General features: G+C 41.7%; 1 protein-coding gene across 8 annotated transcripts in view; it reads right to left on the bottom strand.

The window, feature by feature from the left end:
- Positions 1-3,120: 3,120 nt before the first annotated feature.
- Positions 3,121-15,194, bottom strand: part of BCL11A (BCL11 transcription factor A) — a 99,685-nt gene continuing 87,611 nt past the window's right edge. For 2 of the 8 annotated variants that reach the window (XM_033124745.1, XM_033124744.1), the window contains one exon: positions 8,191-13,425. In XM_033124745.1, the coding sequence (XP_032980636.1) occupies positions 11,405-13,425 (2,021 nt within the window). In that variant the 3' untranslated portion in view covers positions 8,191-11,404. Of the gene's footprint in view, positions 3,629-8,184; positions 13,426-15,194 lie in introns of those variants that run through there. The other 6 variants (XM_033124752.1, XM_033124750.1, XM_033124751.1 and 3 more) reach the window with 6 other exon arrangements.

Here is a 15,194-nt window from a genome sequence, read left to right as displayed (position 1 = left end):
CATTCTTTGTTACCGAACTTCAATTGAACTTCATATGGACTTCATAGCCGTTACGAGTATGTAAATTCCTGAAATCTGTTCCCTCACACTTATACCCCAAAAGGAGCCACAGCTATGTGACATGTAAGAAGAGACACAACAGCCTACAAAAACGTCATCTCTGACCCTCTCTACCACTACTTTCTGGGAACACTGATTTGTAAAACAATGATTTGTGAAATCCTTGCTAGAAATAAATATCAACACTGAGAAAATATGTGTGTTAGCATTAATAATCATCGTCTTTAACATTAACCTATCTAGCCTTCAAAACAAGAAAATCATGTCAACGCACACAAAACTTGAAAGATATCCTCACCACTTGAAAAGCTTGGCTCTAATACAAATGCTCTTGAAAACTCCAAGTGCCCAGGAAATATTCTGCCAAGATTTGGGCCACTTAATTAGGCCTCAGTAGAATCAAAATCTTAAGCTCTCCTTGCCTAAGATTTTTCTTTAAATGAACACCAGTTTTTGGTACAATCATTCATTTCTCCAGCATTGCCAATATTCAAAAGGCTGGGTGCTAGGTGCTGCAGAAGGTATTGAGTCTCTGCCATCATGGACCCAGAAGTCTAACAGACCTGTGTGCTTACAGTGACAATCCAGACAGACCACAAAATTAATGTTCATAGACCAGGCTTAAGAGGGTAAAAGCAGTATCTCGTATTTGGTCACCACCCTCTTGAGCACCGGATCACATCCTCTGAACCGTGCTTGGTGCATGCTGGCCAAACAATTAATCTCTTTGCAATCTGAAATTCCACTCTTGGGAGAATGCATGGTGAGAACCCCAACCAGATTTGTCAGTCCCTTCTGCTGCTTCCACCATTCATAGATAACCATGACCTTGACATACAGGGAGATATGTCTTCCCAGACCATCAATCTTGTGTGGGTTTTCAAAAGTCCTAGCCCCAGTATATCACCATGATTTCATAATGAATTTCATAAATGAATTTTTATTTTCTTTCAACTAAAAATGGTATAGGGGAAGAGTTGTTTTTTGTTTTGTTTTTCATGAGGGATCTTTCTTCTCGAAAAGGGGGAGAAAAATAAAGATATCCTTTACCCACTCCCTCTCTCCTCCCCCATCTCCCCCCACTTTCAAAATCCCACTTCTAGAGATATTTGTTTATTCAGAAACTGACTCTGAGAAGACATGAGAGGCGAAGTGGAAACACAGACCAGAAACGAAAGTGTAGTGAACACCAAGTGCAGTTACCAAGGCTGAAGTTGTCCAAAAAAACCACATTTGTTCTGTTGCAGTCAGGTCTCCCTTTTGAAGTGGCATCACTCTTTCTAGGTATCAGCAAGGAGCTGAGCATGTTCAAAGAGGATGCTGTCACAGAATCCCTAATGGTCTTAGGTTTCAATAACCCAGAGGCAGAGCAGGGGCCAGGGAGAGTGTTTCTCCACGACATAACTTGTCTGGAAGCCTCATCTCACCTAGCCACGAGGAAGTCTGAAAAACTCAAGGCCACCTAGTCAATCAGGGTTATTTATTTGTCATGGAAAAGGCACTGGAGAAAGATGGCAAGGAGGGACCCTTGTTCCAAGCTCCTTCCTGCAATACACACAGCTATTGGCAGGAAGAGACAACTTTGAGTGAACTTACAAATGGACATCCTTGATCTATGTGCAAACCATACATGCGTGCTCACGAACACTTATGGCTTTGTGTGCTAACACAGGAGAGACATTCCCTTTGATTAGATACAGAGTTCAGTGGAATTAGCTCTGGACTAGACACCAGAACACCTGGCTTCTCGGCTCTCAGGGACTTGGAGAAGCCCTTAATCTTGGTGAGCCTCACTCTCCTCATCCTAAAATGGAAGTTACAAGATCTGTCCCAATAAGGATCAGATGAAATCACGTACATGAAAGCACTGTATAAAGTATAAGACAGCATACTACTGGAAGGAATCATTATTTATGATGAATAAGTAGGAAAGAATCCAGATGCCAATTATTTTGTTATCTTCTCACTAGGCTAGGTGATCTGGCCAGTGGGTGAGTGGGTACAATTTTCCCCACTTAAACGTGCACAGCCAACATGTAAATCTGTAATAGACAGGTTTATTATTTATAAACCTATGGCAAGGAGGGACCCTTGTTCCAAGCTCCTTCCTGCAATACACACAGCTATTGGCAGGAAGAGACAACTTTGAGTGAACTTACAAATGGACATCCTTGATCTATGTGCAAACCATACATGCGTGCTCACGAACACTTATGGCTTTGTGTGCTAACACAGGAGAGACATTCCCATGCTATATTGTTTCTAGATCTCTTCTGGATCTCCAGGCAATAGAAAACATCACATTGAAAAAAAATTATTTGTAAATTAACTGGACCAGAAGGAATTTTTATCACCTGTTTGTAGACCTGCCTTATTTGCGAAACTAATTTCTAAGAAATGGGGCATTACTATGATTACAATAGTGTGTTCTGATGCGAACGTCTTTCCTTCTCTAATTTTCCTCCTTATAAAATCTGCTCCAAATTTCCTGATGTAAATAAGAAAGAAGTTTTATGTTTGTTTGTTTGTCTGCATTAAGATATATTCGCCAAAGGTTTGGAAACCTAAAATTAGAATAGTTAATAAGCAACCACTGACATTTATCACCTTCCTTGGAATTTGCCACTAACCCTGTGACGTTCTCTTTCTTGAGCTAAATTAAAAGACAAATTCAAATCCTGCATGGTAGCCACCAAAAGCATATATTTGAAAAACAGAATTCAGCGTGCCATATTATGCATTATTTAATGGTATGCAAATTAGAAGTCAGACAGTTAGGAAAACCACACTTCAGCATCAATAAACAACAACACTACTACTACATTAATTATGATATTGCTATGATTTATTCCCACGTTTTGCATTTTGATTCTCCTTGAAAATTTATGCCATCAGATAACCAGTAACCTATTTCCCCTCCTACACCTTCTACTCATTCCTCAAATCTGCTCCTCGTACCCACCCAATAGGTGTCTGCAGGAAACGGTACAGAAGTACAAAGTCATAAGCAGCTGCATTGTCTTATAAACATTAATAATTAAAGAACAAGCAAACACCACCTAAAGCTCCAACATTTATTGTGTCAATGTTAAGCACACTTTTTAAAAGACAACATAGAATGTATAGAAACAAGGGGTTGGGGACTCATGCTTATTTCCACAATACGGGTAATTAGGTTGGCTGGTTTCAGAAGGGCCAGGACACCACTCGGGACAGCGATGGTCCATTGGCCCTCTCTATGGGACTGATTCACTATTCCAATTCGGGTCTGTTTTTTTGTTTTTACTTTTTATTAAAAAATATAAATAAAATGGCACTGCAGGTCCAGGCAGGAAGGATTCTGCAGGACTCTGTCTGCGCACACGGCTTCTTGGAGGCTACTGTCAGAAAACATCACAAACTAGCAGGATGACAGACCACGCAGATGTCGGCCAGGCGGCACGCGTCCACCCCGCCCCTGGGGACTTCAAATTTTCTCAGAACTTAAGGGCTCTCGAGCTTCCATCCGAAAACTGCCACACATCTTGAGCTCTCTGGGTACTACGCCGAATGGGGGTGTGTGAAGAACCTAAAAAGAGGTTGGAGACAGAGGAGGGGAAAAAAAAAGTACAGGTGTGACTTGGCCCAGAGATTGTCTGTTCTCTAACTAGCTTTTTACAATTATAACTTAAATCAACCACAGGTTGAGCCACTGGCATCTTAAACATGATTTCAAACTCAGTCTTCCCCCCACAGCCCCCCGCCCAAATCTCTGACCTCTGATTACCTTTCCCGTGATCTCCCTCCCTGCCTTCCCCCAAAGGACCCAGACCCCCTATGCAATCATATGATAGTCCTAATAAACTTGGGACACACCTGGAAAGAAACACTTTCCCTTATGACTGAGAAAACTGAGTAGGAAACAGTCCTTTGGTTGAGGAGAACAGGGGAGGGAAGAGGGAAGGGGACATTTCCTTAAAATAATAATAAAATTATAAAGAAACAAAAAATCAAAATTGATGTAAAAGCAGCACAACGAAAACATGAAATGTCATCAAGTTCAACGTCAAAGCAGCCAACGATTTACAAGAGGCGAACAAATCTCTGAAGAGGAAACCAGAACCCAAAATAGTTGCTCCCAAATTGCACCAAAAACTGCCTGTAGTTTCGTTCAAACATGCAGTTTTCTTTTTTTTTTTTTTTCTTTTTTGTAAGGGGGAAAGGCAATGGTGAGGGGAAGAAGGGAGTGGTTATTTTCCTCCGGGGTTCCTCCCTTGCTGTGTACATTGACTTGAAGCAGCAGAACTGGGAGTCCGGATGTGCCGAGGAAGAGGGCTACCACTGTGGCATTGCAGGTCTTGTTGTCATGGCAACCTGAAGCAGGGGCCTGGGGCCTCCTCTCCCTTGACTTGGCTCCGGAGGAGGCCCAGGGTCTGGAGCTCAGCTGCTCTCTCGAATCCCCCCTGAACAGCAGAGACCTGGGTTGAGGGGCCTGCTGTGTCCAGGTGGGCTCTGGGAATCCGGTTCCCAGTCCGGCCCTACGTCATTGTCGTTGAGGCCCCTTTAGCTGATACCCCATCAAACTCCTTTGTTAGACCTCCTACCAATTCTTACAGCACTGAGAGACAAAATATAGCATGGGCATGCACCATGTTCACTGCCATTTAAAAGCACAGCCCCCTATGGGTTTGGGGGGGTCCTACTTTAGAGGATTGACTTTGGAGAAATCACTCAGATTGCCTTTTCTGCTGTCTCCTGAAGACCTGACATATGCTCCCTTTAAGTAGTCTTTGCCACTTTACAGAAAGGAAAAACAGTATTTGGATCAACCATTGAGTTGTGTTCAGCCAAGTTTGAGTACAATGACCCACGTGAACTGCATTGGTCTCCTTTCCCATTTGAAAGGAAGGAATTAATTGCATCCCATGACCATAGATGACACTGGGAAATAGAGAGAGAGAGAGAAACAGGCCCATCCCCCTAAAGGCTGATTTACTGGCCATGTGTTTTACTAAATGAAACAGCGGGCTAATGGGATAACAAGACGACAGCAAACGAAAAGTGCATACCCAACAACCCATGTCTATAATTTGTAGCTACAGCAGCCCTGGAATAAATGTACATAATCTCAATTCTGCCTATGCATTCTGATCTCCATTTCTCTAAAAATGGATTCGTTTATTCATAACTGGGAGAGCTGCAGGGCCTTAGGAGACACTTAGGAAACTTTGCTGAGTGGTTCATGCCTTTTAAAAGCTAACAGTCTTTTAAAAAACATTTTTCCAAGCAGGTTTAACGAACGCTCCCAATCCCATCCTCATACCGGCAAAATTCCCACAAGTTTTCTTTTTTAAGTGGGAAGTTGTCTGAAAAAAAAGAGAATGGGACGGGTACATTCTTGAACATACCAGGCCCAGGGACAATGGAGTAACAGAATCATAATGAAGAACACACGATTACAACACAGTCATAAATGATGTTTGTGTGTGTGTATACTTCTGTAAAGTGGGGAAGAGGTTTAAAAAAAGAAAACACTGTATTTCCTCCCTCATTCTCTGTGAGTAAAGTGTTTGAAGCAGGATAGGATGGGACCTGAGGCTTCTCAACTCCTTTTCAGGAAGGCCTGAAATATCCCAGTACCTTTTAACAAACTTTGAGTGTTTGTGAATAAACCACCCCATTTCCTTATTTCTCCAAATGAAATGATATCTAACCCTCACCGCCACTTCCTTTCAAATTCTCACTTCACGCATTATGTATACAGTATATATTTATTGCATATACAAAAATGGCATTTAAATAAACAGTTCTGTCACAGAATGCCCTGGGAAAAACTCAGCTACTTCACACTTCCTGCCATTGCTGATACAAATGAAGAACCAAGTGTTCACCTCACTTCTTAGCCACGTGTAAAATGTGTTTGTCAGTCCTTTTGTAGGTCCTAAATAGAGAGGATAGTAAATGATCTCAGGATGGAGGAAGCACTTGCACTGGAAGAATTTCTGGATTAAAGTGTGTGAGAAATAGTATTTGCTATATTCCTGTTTATTAAGTTGTTCTCAAAATGAAGATAAAAAGGAAGGTTTTTACAAGTAGCAGTTCAGGTAGGTAGAGAACATTGCATCGGCACATCGGGAGTGTCATATAACCTTACTTGAGAATTTTGAAAAATGTTAACATTCTTAGTATTTCCTCATTTTAAAAAGATATCACGATTCATCCTACTGTTGGAAATGTTTATTTTACATTAAGATTTTTAATTTTAGGGTTCTGGATACAAGATGTCATTTATAAGGTATATTCTTGTTGAGTAGGTTTTCATGTTTCTATTGTTCACTCAGCTTCAGAAGTCATATTTTATAAGAGGGCTTCAATAAGTCAGGAGACTAAGTGCCCTGAAGAACCTGTCTCCTGGTAAATTTATTTAACTTCGGGACCATGTAAATCAAACATAATCTGTGATTTATCACCAGATGTTTGCACCCCTCCTCGCTCCCCATTTGATTTAAGAAATTTGAAGACACAAGTATACAGTATCCACCATTAATTCTGTCTGTCAGGATGCAAAACCTAATTACACTAAAAGCATCATATACTGAGAAATTAATACGAATACTGTATATAAAATGTGTACAGCTGCACTCATAGCTCCCAATAAAAGAGTGGTAGGGACACACAGCAGTTTATGGACATTTAATATGGTGGAGAAGACACATCTAAAACTGGCCTGGCACTGGGGGATATTTCTGTCTGTCTTGACCAGCGTTCTGGATTCAGTTGTGAAGTAACCTCATCTCAGACACTTATACCTCCCCTCAGTTCACTGCCAATTATCAAGTTCTACAAGGTACCTCCCCTCCCCAGCCCATCCCATTCCATCTCAGCTCTGGTATAATGCTCTCCCAAATCCTCTTACCAGATTCCTCTCTGCCTCCACTCTCTGCTTTCCCACCCAAATGGGCCTTTAAAAAAACAAAAAACACCTACTACTTTCTCTTTATTTTAGAAAGATAAAACTATTCTTGCCTCAGATAGAAGGCTTTACATGAAAAGGCCACCTCACAGGCACCAGGGCATAAGAACTGAGCAACAAAAAAATGCTACCACAAGAAGACAACAGGATGGCTTTTGTTTTGGTTTTTACAAAAATAAGAACAATGTCTTATCCATTCGTCTACACTGGGAATGGGGAGACAGTATCACAGACGTATGTGTTTTAATAAAGCAAATAGATACTGCAACACGCGGTATTTGTATAACTGACGACACAGATTTCTAAGGAAGGGTTTTAAAATAGACTTAGCTTGCTCTTCAAAGATGATGTTTCATTTCATAAATGTATTGATTGGCCAAAAGATAATTAATTGAAGAGTATTCCCACCCTCATTTGCTATCAGCCAAGAAGACCCTATAAAAACACCTAGAAAATCTATCCCGTCTAGGGTCCCTAGGACTCGGAATCACAAGGCAAACCACCGTACACCTCAGAAAATCAGTGGCTGATTCCGCAGATTTGGCCACATCTGGCTAACCTCCTGGTTACTGCTTTCTTTCTTCTCTCTCTCTCTCTCTCTCTCTCTCTCTCTCTCTCTCTCTCTCTCTCTCTCTCTCTCTCTCTCCCCCCCCCCCACCACCACCACCCTGCCATTACTTCTGGATTTTTAGATTTGGGAGGTGGGGTTATTTTTGATATGAGAAAAGACTCTTATGTGAGAATGAAAAAGCTGATTTATTTTTTAAAAACCTTGTTTATATTATGTTCTAAGATAGGGATGGGAGAATAGAAAAGAACTTTTAGACAAGAATAGCAAACTATCCAAAGGAAATAAAAACTTAAGATGCTATTACCACTAAGTTTTAAATTTGTATCTGAATGGATCACTGCTAAGAGATGGAGAGAAAGTTTTTAACATCAAACTGAAAACACCTTCCATTTCCTGAAAATTATTCTAGAACTATAAAGTCTAAAAACTATTCCCATGGCTTGAGATATGTCTATTTTAATATAGTAAGTACTTTATGTTCCTTTGGGGTATAATACACGCATCAAAATGCCCATAGAAATAATCCTGAAAAAGACTGACTGGCCTTCTCTTAAAACCTGTTATTTTCTTGAAAGTAATTTACAGCGTGTGTCAAATGAGGACACAAGAAGCTTACATTGTGTACTTTAATTTTTTTTTTATTTTTTCAATAAAGGGACAAAATGGGTGTATGAACAGGTTAATGCAGACAACTGCCAAAAAAACACAGACAGTGGTTTTTCCAATAGAACTTAACAAAGACCAGAAACAAATACAATAAAAAGCCAGGTTGTAATGACCTTTGGTCATCCAAATAAAAAAAAAAATAAAAACAAAGAAAAATAAAAGATCAAATTAAGTGCCTCTGTTTTGAACAGGGCACATAAGCAATAATAAATAGTGACTCCCATAGTAAAAGATAAAATTTCAAGTTACGACAAACAGCTTTCATTACAGGAATAGAAAAGGCCAATAACAAAATATTCTGCATTGCCATTTACAAAAAAGTATTGACTAAAGCGGGCTTTCTCTTTAATATGCTTTGCATATGAAATTCTTTCCAATCTAAATATAAAGCACCATTTAGTTTTTGGCAATGAAAAAAACTGCAAAACATTGTGTTTTTTTTTTCCTTTTTTTTTTCTTTCTTTCTTTTACTGCATATGAAGGTAAGATGCTGGAATGTAAGGGTGATAGGAGGAAAGGGACAAAAAGCACACTACATAACAAACCAACGTTATTAGCTTGCAGTACTGCATACAGTATGGCAGCAGGAAAAAGGAACAAAAAAGGATATGTACAACCCCTATGACAGCCATCCGTGTGACATTCTAGCAGGCTCCCCCAAACCGCCATTATATGGCTTCTCATCTGTACAATGTCACACTTTTTTGTTTCTCTCTCTTTTTTTTCTTTTTTGAAGCATACAAATAATTTGCACTATATTATCCTGCCAAATTAAAAAAATATACTGTGGCAGCCTGTCTTTTTTTTTCCACTACCAAAAAAGGTACATTGATACCTTTTAAGAGAACAAGCAACAGTTAAAAATACAAGCTTCAATATAAATACTATAGTGCCTAACACTAGATGAACATTTAATTCAAATACCATTCTAGAAATACAGAAAAAAGACCATAAATGTGTTTTAGCATAGGAATCAACATGAGTGTGCATTTTCCTATATTTAAGTACTATATAATCTTAAACCTTTCCCCAATGTATGTTTTTTTTTTTTACAACCTGAAGAGCGGTGTGTATCCAAGGCATAGAATTTCCACTACCATTTTTAAATGGATAACAAGTCTTGTAACACCACCAAGACAATGGAACCCTAAAATGCAGTTCCCCCCTAAACATAATGAAGTGTTTTAAAAAAATTTTTTCTTAACATTTATATTTTAAAAAGTTTTGTACAAAAAAATCCTTGCACTGTAGAAGCAAAAGCAATCATTCATTTCTATGTTAAGTGTATTCTGTTTTCCATTCACAGCGCTTGCAATGTTGAGTCCGAGTAAGTAAGCTCATTAGTCAAGTAAATGGCTGGCAAAGGTTTTTTTTTTAGTTTTTTTTAAAAATGCTCATCAATGAGATTGTGTTCAATTTTTTTTTTCAGCATTCTTGCAACTTTTCCCTTAAGTATAGACCTGTAAACTGGGAAAATTGTACAGTGCACTTAATTGTCCTATCTGAGCAGGTTTATTTTATACTCAACCTCTGTATCTCTGATTAGAGAAAAGATACAGATATTACAGGCAGAGTCAAGTGCTATTTGAACACCAACTGGGGCAGATGCTAGCTTAATAAAAAAGAAAAAATCAAAAAATAAAATAAAAACAATGAATCCTCTTTCATGTTAACACAAATAGCACACAGTGTATGGAAAAGAAATGAAGTACAACTTTTAGGGAGCACAGACATATATACTGCTACTCTTTAAATTCTTTCTCTTTTAAGAATGTCACATTTAAACGCAAGTCTTAAGAATTCATAGTTAATCATCATTGTATCAATATTAGCTTATACACCTGTTCTAGTTTAAAATGGCAAATAGTACCAAGTTGTGCTAGTAAATCATATATTTTTTTCCTCTGTTACCCTCTGTCAAACCTTATTGCAGTCTCTTATTTTTAATATGGTATACGAGGTCTTAAAGTTTATCGTCTGATTGTCCCTTTGACAACCAAGTAGATCTGGATCTATTTCTTTTGGTGCCAGAATTTTTTTAAAAGACATTATTTAAAACAAGTATCTTCATGAAATGAATTCTTTACTCATGTATTTAATCATTCCAGGGCTTTTGCACGTTGCACATTCAATGTAATCATTATTTTAAAAAAAAATAAAACTTTGGGCAAAACAGCCCATTTCTTTTAAGCTCTCACCAGGAGCAAAATAGCTTTTATACTGGTATAATCAGTTTTGCTTACAAGATTAAACTAAAGGGAAAATGATGATTAACTAGGACATAATGGGTCATATTTTTAGGTAGCCATTGTTGTGAGAAATACAATATAGAATTGTATGCTAGGTCCTAAGGTTTATTACCTTACCCAATGCTGAATTAAGCTACAAGTTTATAACAAGTAGAAAGAACCATCAACGTGGTTTTAATAGATCCAAGGCACTCATATTTTAAAACCAAATGATAGAACAAACTTTTTTTTTGTTTTTCTGTTAATTTGTCAATTCAAGGCCTTTTTTCTCTCCAATTGATACATTTAACCCTTTAGAGACAGTCATTTAGCTCATAGAGACTTTCAGCGCTATCTATTCTGTCTCTAGAGGGTTAATCCAAAGACTGTTTTTCCTCCTTACATTATAAAATAAAACTGTACATGATATGTATTACAGAATGTATGCAGCATGGTCTTTTTCTCTCTCTCTCTCTTTTTCTCTAAGAACGGAACTGGAAACAGCAACATTTTTGCTCAGCAACGAATCGGGGACAATTTAAAATAGCTATAACATACCATACATGCTGTCTAAGTTTAAAAAAAAAACATACACAACATGTAAATTATTGCACAAGAGAAAGGCTCAAAGTTTGCGTAAAATGCAATAGTATTGCCCCATACAGATCATGCATTCAAACGGTGAGAACATAAAGGAAAAAAAGAAAAAGGAAAAAGAAAAAGAAAAAAAAAACAGGTGTGCTGGTGACAAGCACTCTGATATTCTTAGCTTCTGTTACTTTTGTTTGTTTGTTGTTTGTTTGTTTGTTTAAATCACATGGGACTAGAAAAAAATCCTACAGGGAGTGGGGCTGGAGGGCGATGGGTGGGGGGCGGGTGAAAAAAGGAGGTGTCAGGTGGGAGTGAGGGAGGGGTATTAATATACCTCTATTCAGTTTTTATATCATTATTCAACACTCGATCACTGTGCCATTTTTTCATGTGTTTCTCCAGGGTACTGTACACGCTAAAAGGCATCTTACAAATTTCACATTTGTAAACGTCCTTCCCCACCTGGCCATGCGTTTTCATGTGCCTGGTGAGCTTGCTACTCTGGGCACAGGCATAGTTGCACAGCTCGCATTTATAAGGCCTTTCGCCCGTGTGGCTTCTCCTGTGGACAGTGAGATTGCTACAGTTCTTGAAGACTTTCCCACAGTACTCACAAGTGTCGCTGCGTCTGCCCTCTTTTGAGCTGGGCCTGCCCGGGCCCGGACCACTAATATGGGGCGTGCTCCCTCCACTTCCCGTGCCGCTGCGCCCCGAGATCCCTCCGTCCAGCTCCCCGGGGGGCGTGGAGAAGCGCAAGCTCCCATTCTCCGAGGAGTGCTCCGACGAGGAGGCGAAAGGCGATTGTCTGGAGTCTCCGAAGCTAAGGAAGGGATCTTTGAGCTGCCTGGAGGCCGCGTAGCCGGCTAGCCACTGCGAGTACACGTTCTCGGTGTTGGGCATCGCGGCGGGGGGCAGGTCGAACTCCTTCTCGAGCTTGATGCGCTTGGAGAAGGGGCTCAGCGAGCTGGGACTGCCCAGCAGCAGCTTTTTGGACAGGCCCCCTGAGGCTGACTCGCCTGGGGAGCAGCCGCGGCCGTTAACAGTGCCATCGTCTATGCGGTCCGACTCGCCCGCCACCGAGTCTTCATCGCAAGTGTCCCTATGGCCCTCAACCTCAGCCAGGTGGCCGCGCTTATGCTTCTCGCCCAGGACCTGGTGGAAGGCCTCACTGAAGTGCTGCATGGAGCTGAGCACCATGCCCTGCATGACGTCGGGCAGGGTGCGGCCCTCGTCGCCCACGCCTACCACGGCGCCCCTCGAGCTGTTTTCATGGTGGCGCGCCGCCTCCAGGCTCAGCCCGAAGCCGTAGTCCACCCTCTCGCTCTCTGTCAGCTCCTCCTCCTCCTCTTCCTCCTCTTCTTCCTCTTCCTCATCGTCCTCCTCTTCCTCCTCGTCCCCGTTCTCCGGGATCAGGTTGGGGTCGTTCTCGCTCTTGAACTTGGCCACAACGGACTTGAGCGCGCTGCTGGCGCTGCCCACCAGGTCGCTGGTGCCGGGTTCCGGGGAGCTGGCAGTGGAGAGGCCGTCGTCGGACTTGACCGTCATGGGGGATGACTTGTGCATGTGGGTCTTCATGTGGCGCTTCAGCTTGCTGGCCTGCGTGCACGCATGGTCGCACAGGTTGCACTTGTAGGGCTTCTCGCCCGTGTGGCTGCGCCGGTGCACCACCAGGTTGCTCTGAAATTTGAACGTCTTGCCGCAGAATTCGCATGACTTGGACTTGACCGGGGGCTGGGAGGGAGGAGGGGCGGATTGCAGAGGAGGGAGGGGGGGCGTCGCCAGGAAGGGTGGCTTGCTACCTGGCTGGAATGGTTGCAGTAACCTTTGCATAGGGCTGGGCCGGCCTGGGGACAGCGGTGGGCTAGACGTGTTCCCTGCCAGCTCTCTAAGTCTCCTAGAGAAATCCATGGCGGGAGGCTCCATAGCCATTGGGTTCAACCGCAGCACCCTGTCAAAGGCACTCGGGTGATGGGTGGCCAGGGCCATCTCTTCTGCCCCCAGGCGCTCTATGCGGTGGGGGTCCAAGTGATGTCTCGGTGGTGGGCTAAACAGGGGGGGAGTGGGTGGAAAGCGCCCTTCTGCCAGGCCGGAAGCCTCTCTCGATACTGATCCTGGTATTCTTAGCAGGTTAAAGGGGTTATTGTCTGCAATATGGATCCCATGGAGAGGTGGCTGGGAAGGACATTCTGCACCTAGTCCTGAAGGGATACCAACCCGCGGGGTCAGGGGACTTCCGTGTTCGCTTTCTAAGTAGATTCTTAATCCATGAGTGTTCTGTGCGTGTTGCAAGAGAAACCATGCACTGGTGAATGGCTGTTTGCAAGTTGTACATGTGTAGCTGCTGGGCTCATCTTTACCTGCAAAATAATACAATACCAACATCAATGTTTAATCACGGAGGAGGGCAACAGCAATTGCTTACTTATGTTCCACTTCCAGCCTTTCCTGCTCCCAGCCCTCAACCCCAAGGCCTGAGTCCTTCCTGACCTGTATCCCCTGTGCCTAGATGGTGCCTTGCACACCTAGTGGTTGGTGCCCAATAAATATTTGTCAAATCAGTCTTTCTATCATTTCACTCAGTTCTAAGAATTTTCAACCCAGTCTCCAAAGCAGAAAAATCTAGACTAATTCAAGCTTGAGGTTGATGATCCCTACAGCCTAGGGAACCTCGGCAAACATCTTCTGAACCTTCCAGAACTTTCACCTGCTGTGGTTTGGGGAAGTCATTTCATCTCTGTGCCTCTGTTTCTCATTGTTAAGTGAGGGACTTGGACAAGGTGACCTAAGGGAAACTTTTCTGCTCCCTAAATCCCATCGTTCTATTCCCCCCTGGATGGCAGGTGAACTTTCTAAACAGGCAATCATTTCACAGAGATATCAAAAAAGAGAAGGTCAACTTATTACAATTCTCTATGGACCCAGAGATGCTTTTAATCTTAGCCTGAAAGACACTAATTATTGACATTGTTAAAAAATGACAAGGTACTCAAAAAATAATTCATTGGAAGACAGACTAGCAACATTCACACATCCCAGCCTGTGTGAGGGTCAATGAGTCCCCAATTCTGGCTCCATGACACCCTACGAGGACTCCCATTTTTATCTCAAGGGATGTTCTGAAAATCTCAAAAGAGAAATTTAATTCGGATTTAACCAACAGGCCATATCAAATCTTTAGGAGTTGCCCCCGGTCAAACACATGCAAGCCCAGAGTTAGTAGGAGAGGCTGGTGCCAACTTCGGCAGGCACAGCATCCTAGTTTAAGAACAGTTAAAGCAGCCAGCACCATGACCGGCAGCAGGCTGAGAAATGCTACACTATCCTCCCCCTCATTATTTTGAGAGGCTAACAACGTGAACCAAATTATACAACATCCTGCGCCCTCCGCTGAGCCTCAGCTCCAGTTGAGAAAGAAACAGAAAGATACAGTTCAGCTAGTCAACTCTTTGGCTAGTAGCCAAGCCGTCTGGAGAGGGGCCTTGCTTAAGTCACATTATTTCTCTCTCGCTGAAAAGAACCCAAGAGTGGTAAATGCCACTTTGGCCAAGGGGGCCAGCTTGACTTCACAATCATTCATTTTTAGAGATAGCTAAATTAAAAAATATATCTACATCAAGGGAGTAACTAACAGTTTACCAGTCAACTACAGCGTTAAAAAGGGCACAAATGTTGGTGGCCAAAGGAGAGGCGAAAAATAGATAACTTCCCAGGGATTCCAAAAAAGTCAGTGTATAAAACACAAATGAGAAATAACAAACTTTAGCCCTTCTCTTAAAAGAGGGGCCAGAGTTGTTCCCTAAAGCCTGGCTCGTAACTTTTTTAAAAAGGAAAAAATTCACCATGGAGCTAGAGTGGGAATGAGGAATTAATCAATTATGATTACTCCATTTAACAAGTCAGAAAGAAAAGCTGGCAGAGTCTTCTCAGGAGCCCCAAACACTCGTATTCCAAAACAATACAGTCTCCCAAAACAAGCCAGCCTCACTCAAGCACTTGTCTGAATAATGGACTCCCCGCCCTGACCTTGTAATTTACTTTACAATGCATTTATAATCTCACTCAATATATCCCACTCCTGGGTAAATCTCCTTAACAAGATTAGATAATAAGATACCAAAATTAGGTT

Source organism: Rhinolophus ferrumequinum, chromosome 13 (genome assembly GCF_004115265.2).
Source record: "Rhinolophus ferrumequinum isolate MPI-CBG mRhiFer1 chromosome 13, mRhiFer1_v1.p, whole genome shotgun sequence".
In the NCBI taxonomy this organism is placed as follows: domain Eukaryota; kingdom Metazoa; phylum Chordata; class Mammalia; order Chiroptera; family Rhinolophidae; genus Rhinolophus; species Rhinolophus ferrumequinum.
Note: the sequence above shows the minus strand (reverse complement) of the source record. Positions and strands in the feature narration are given on the sequence as shown.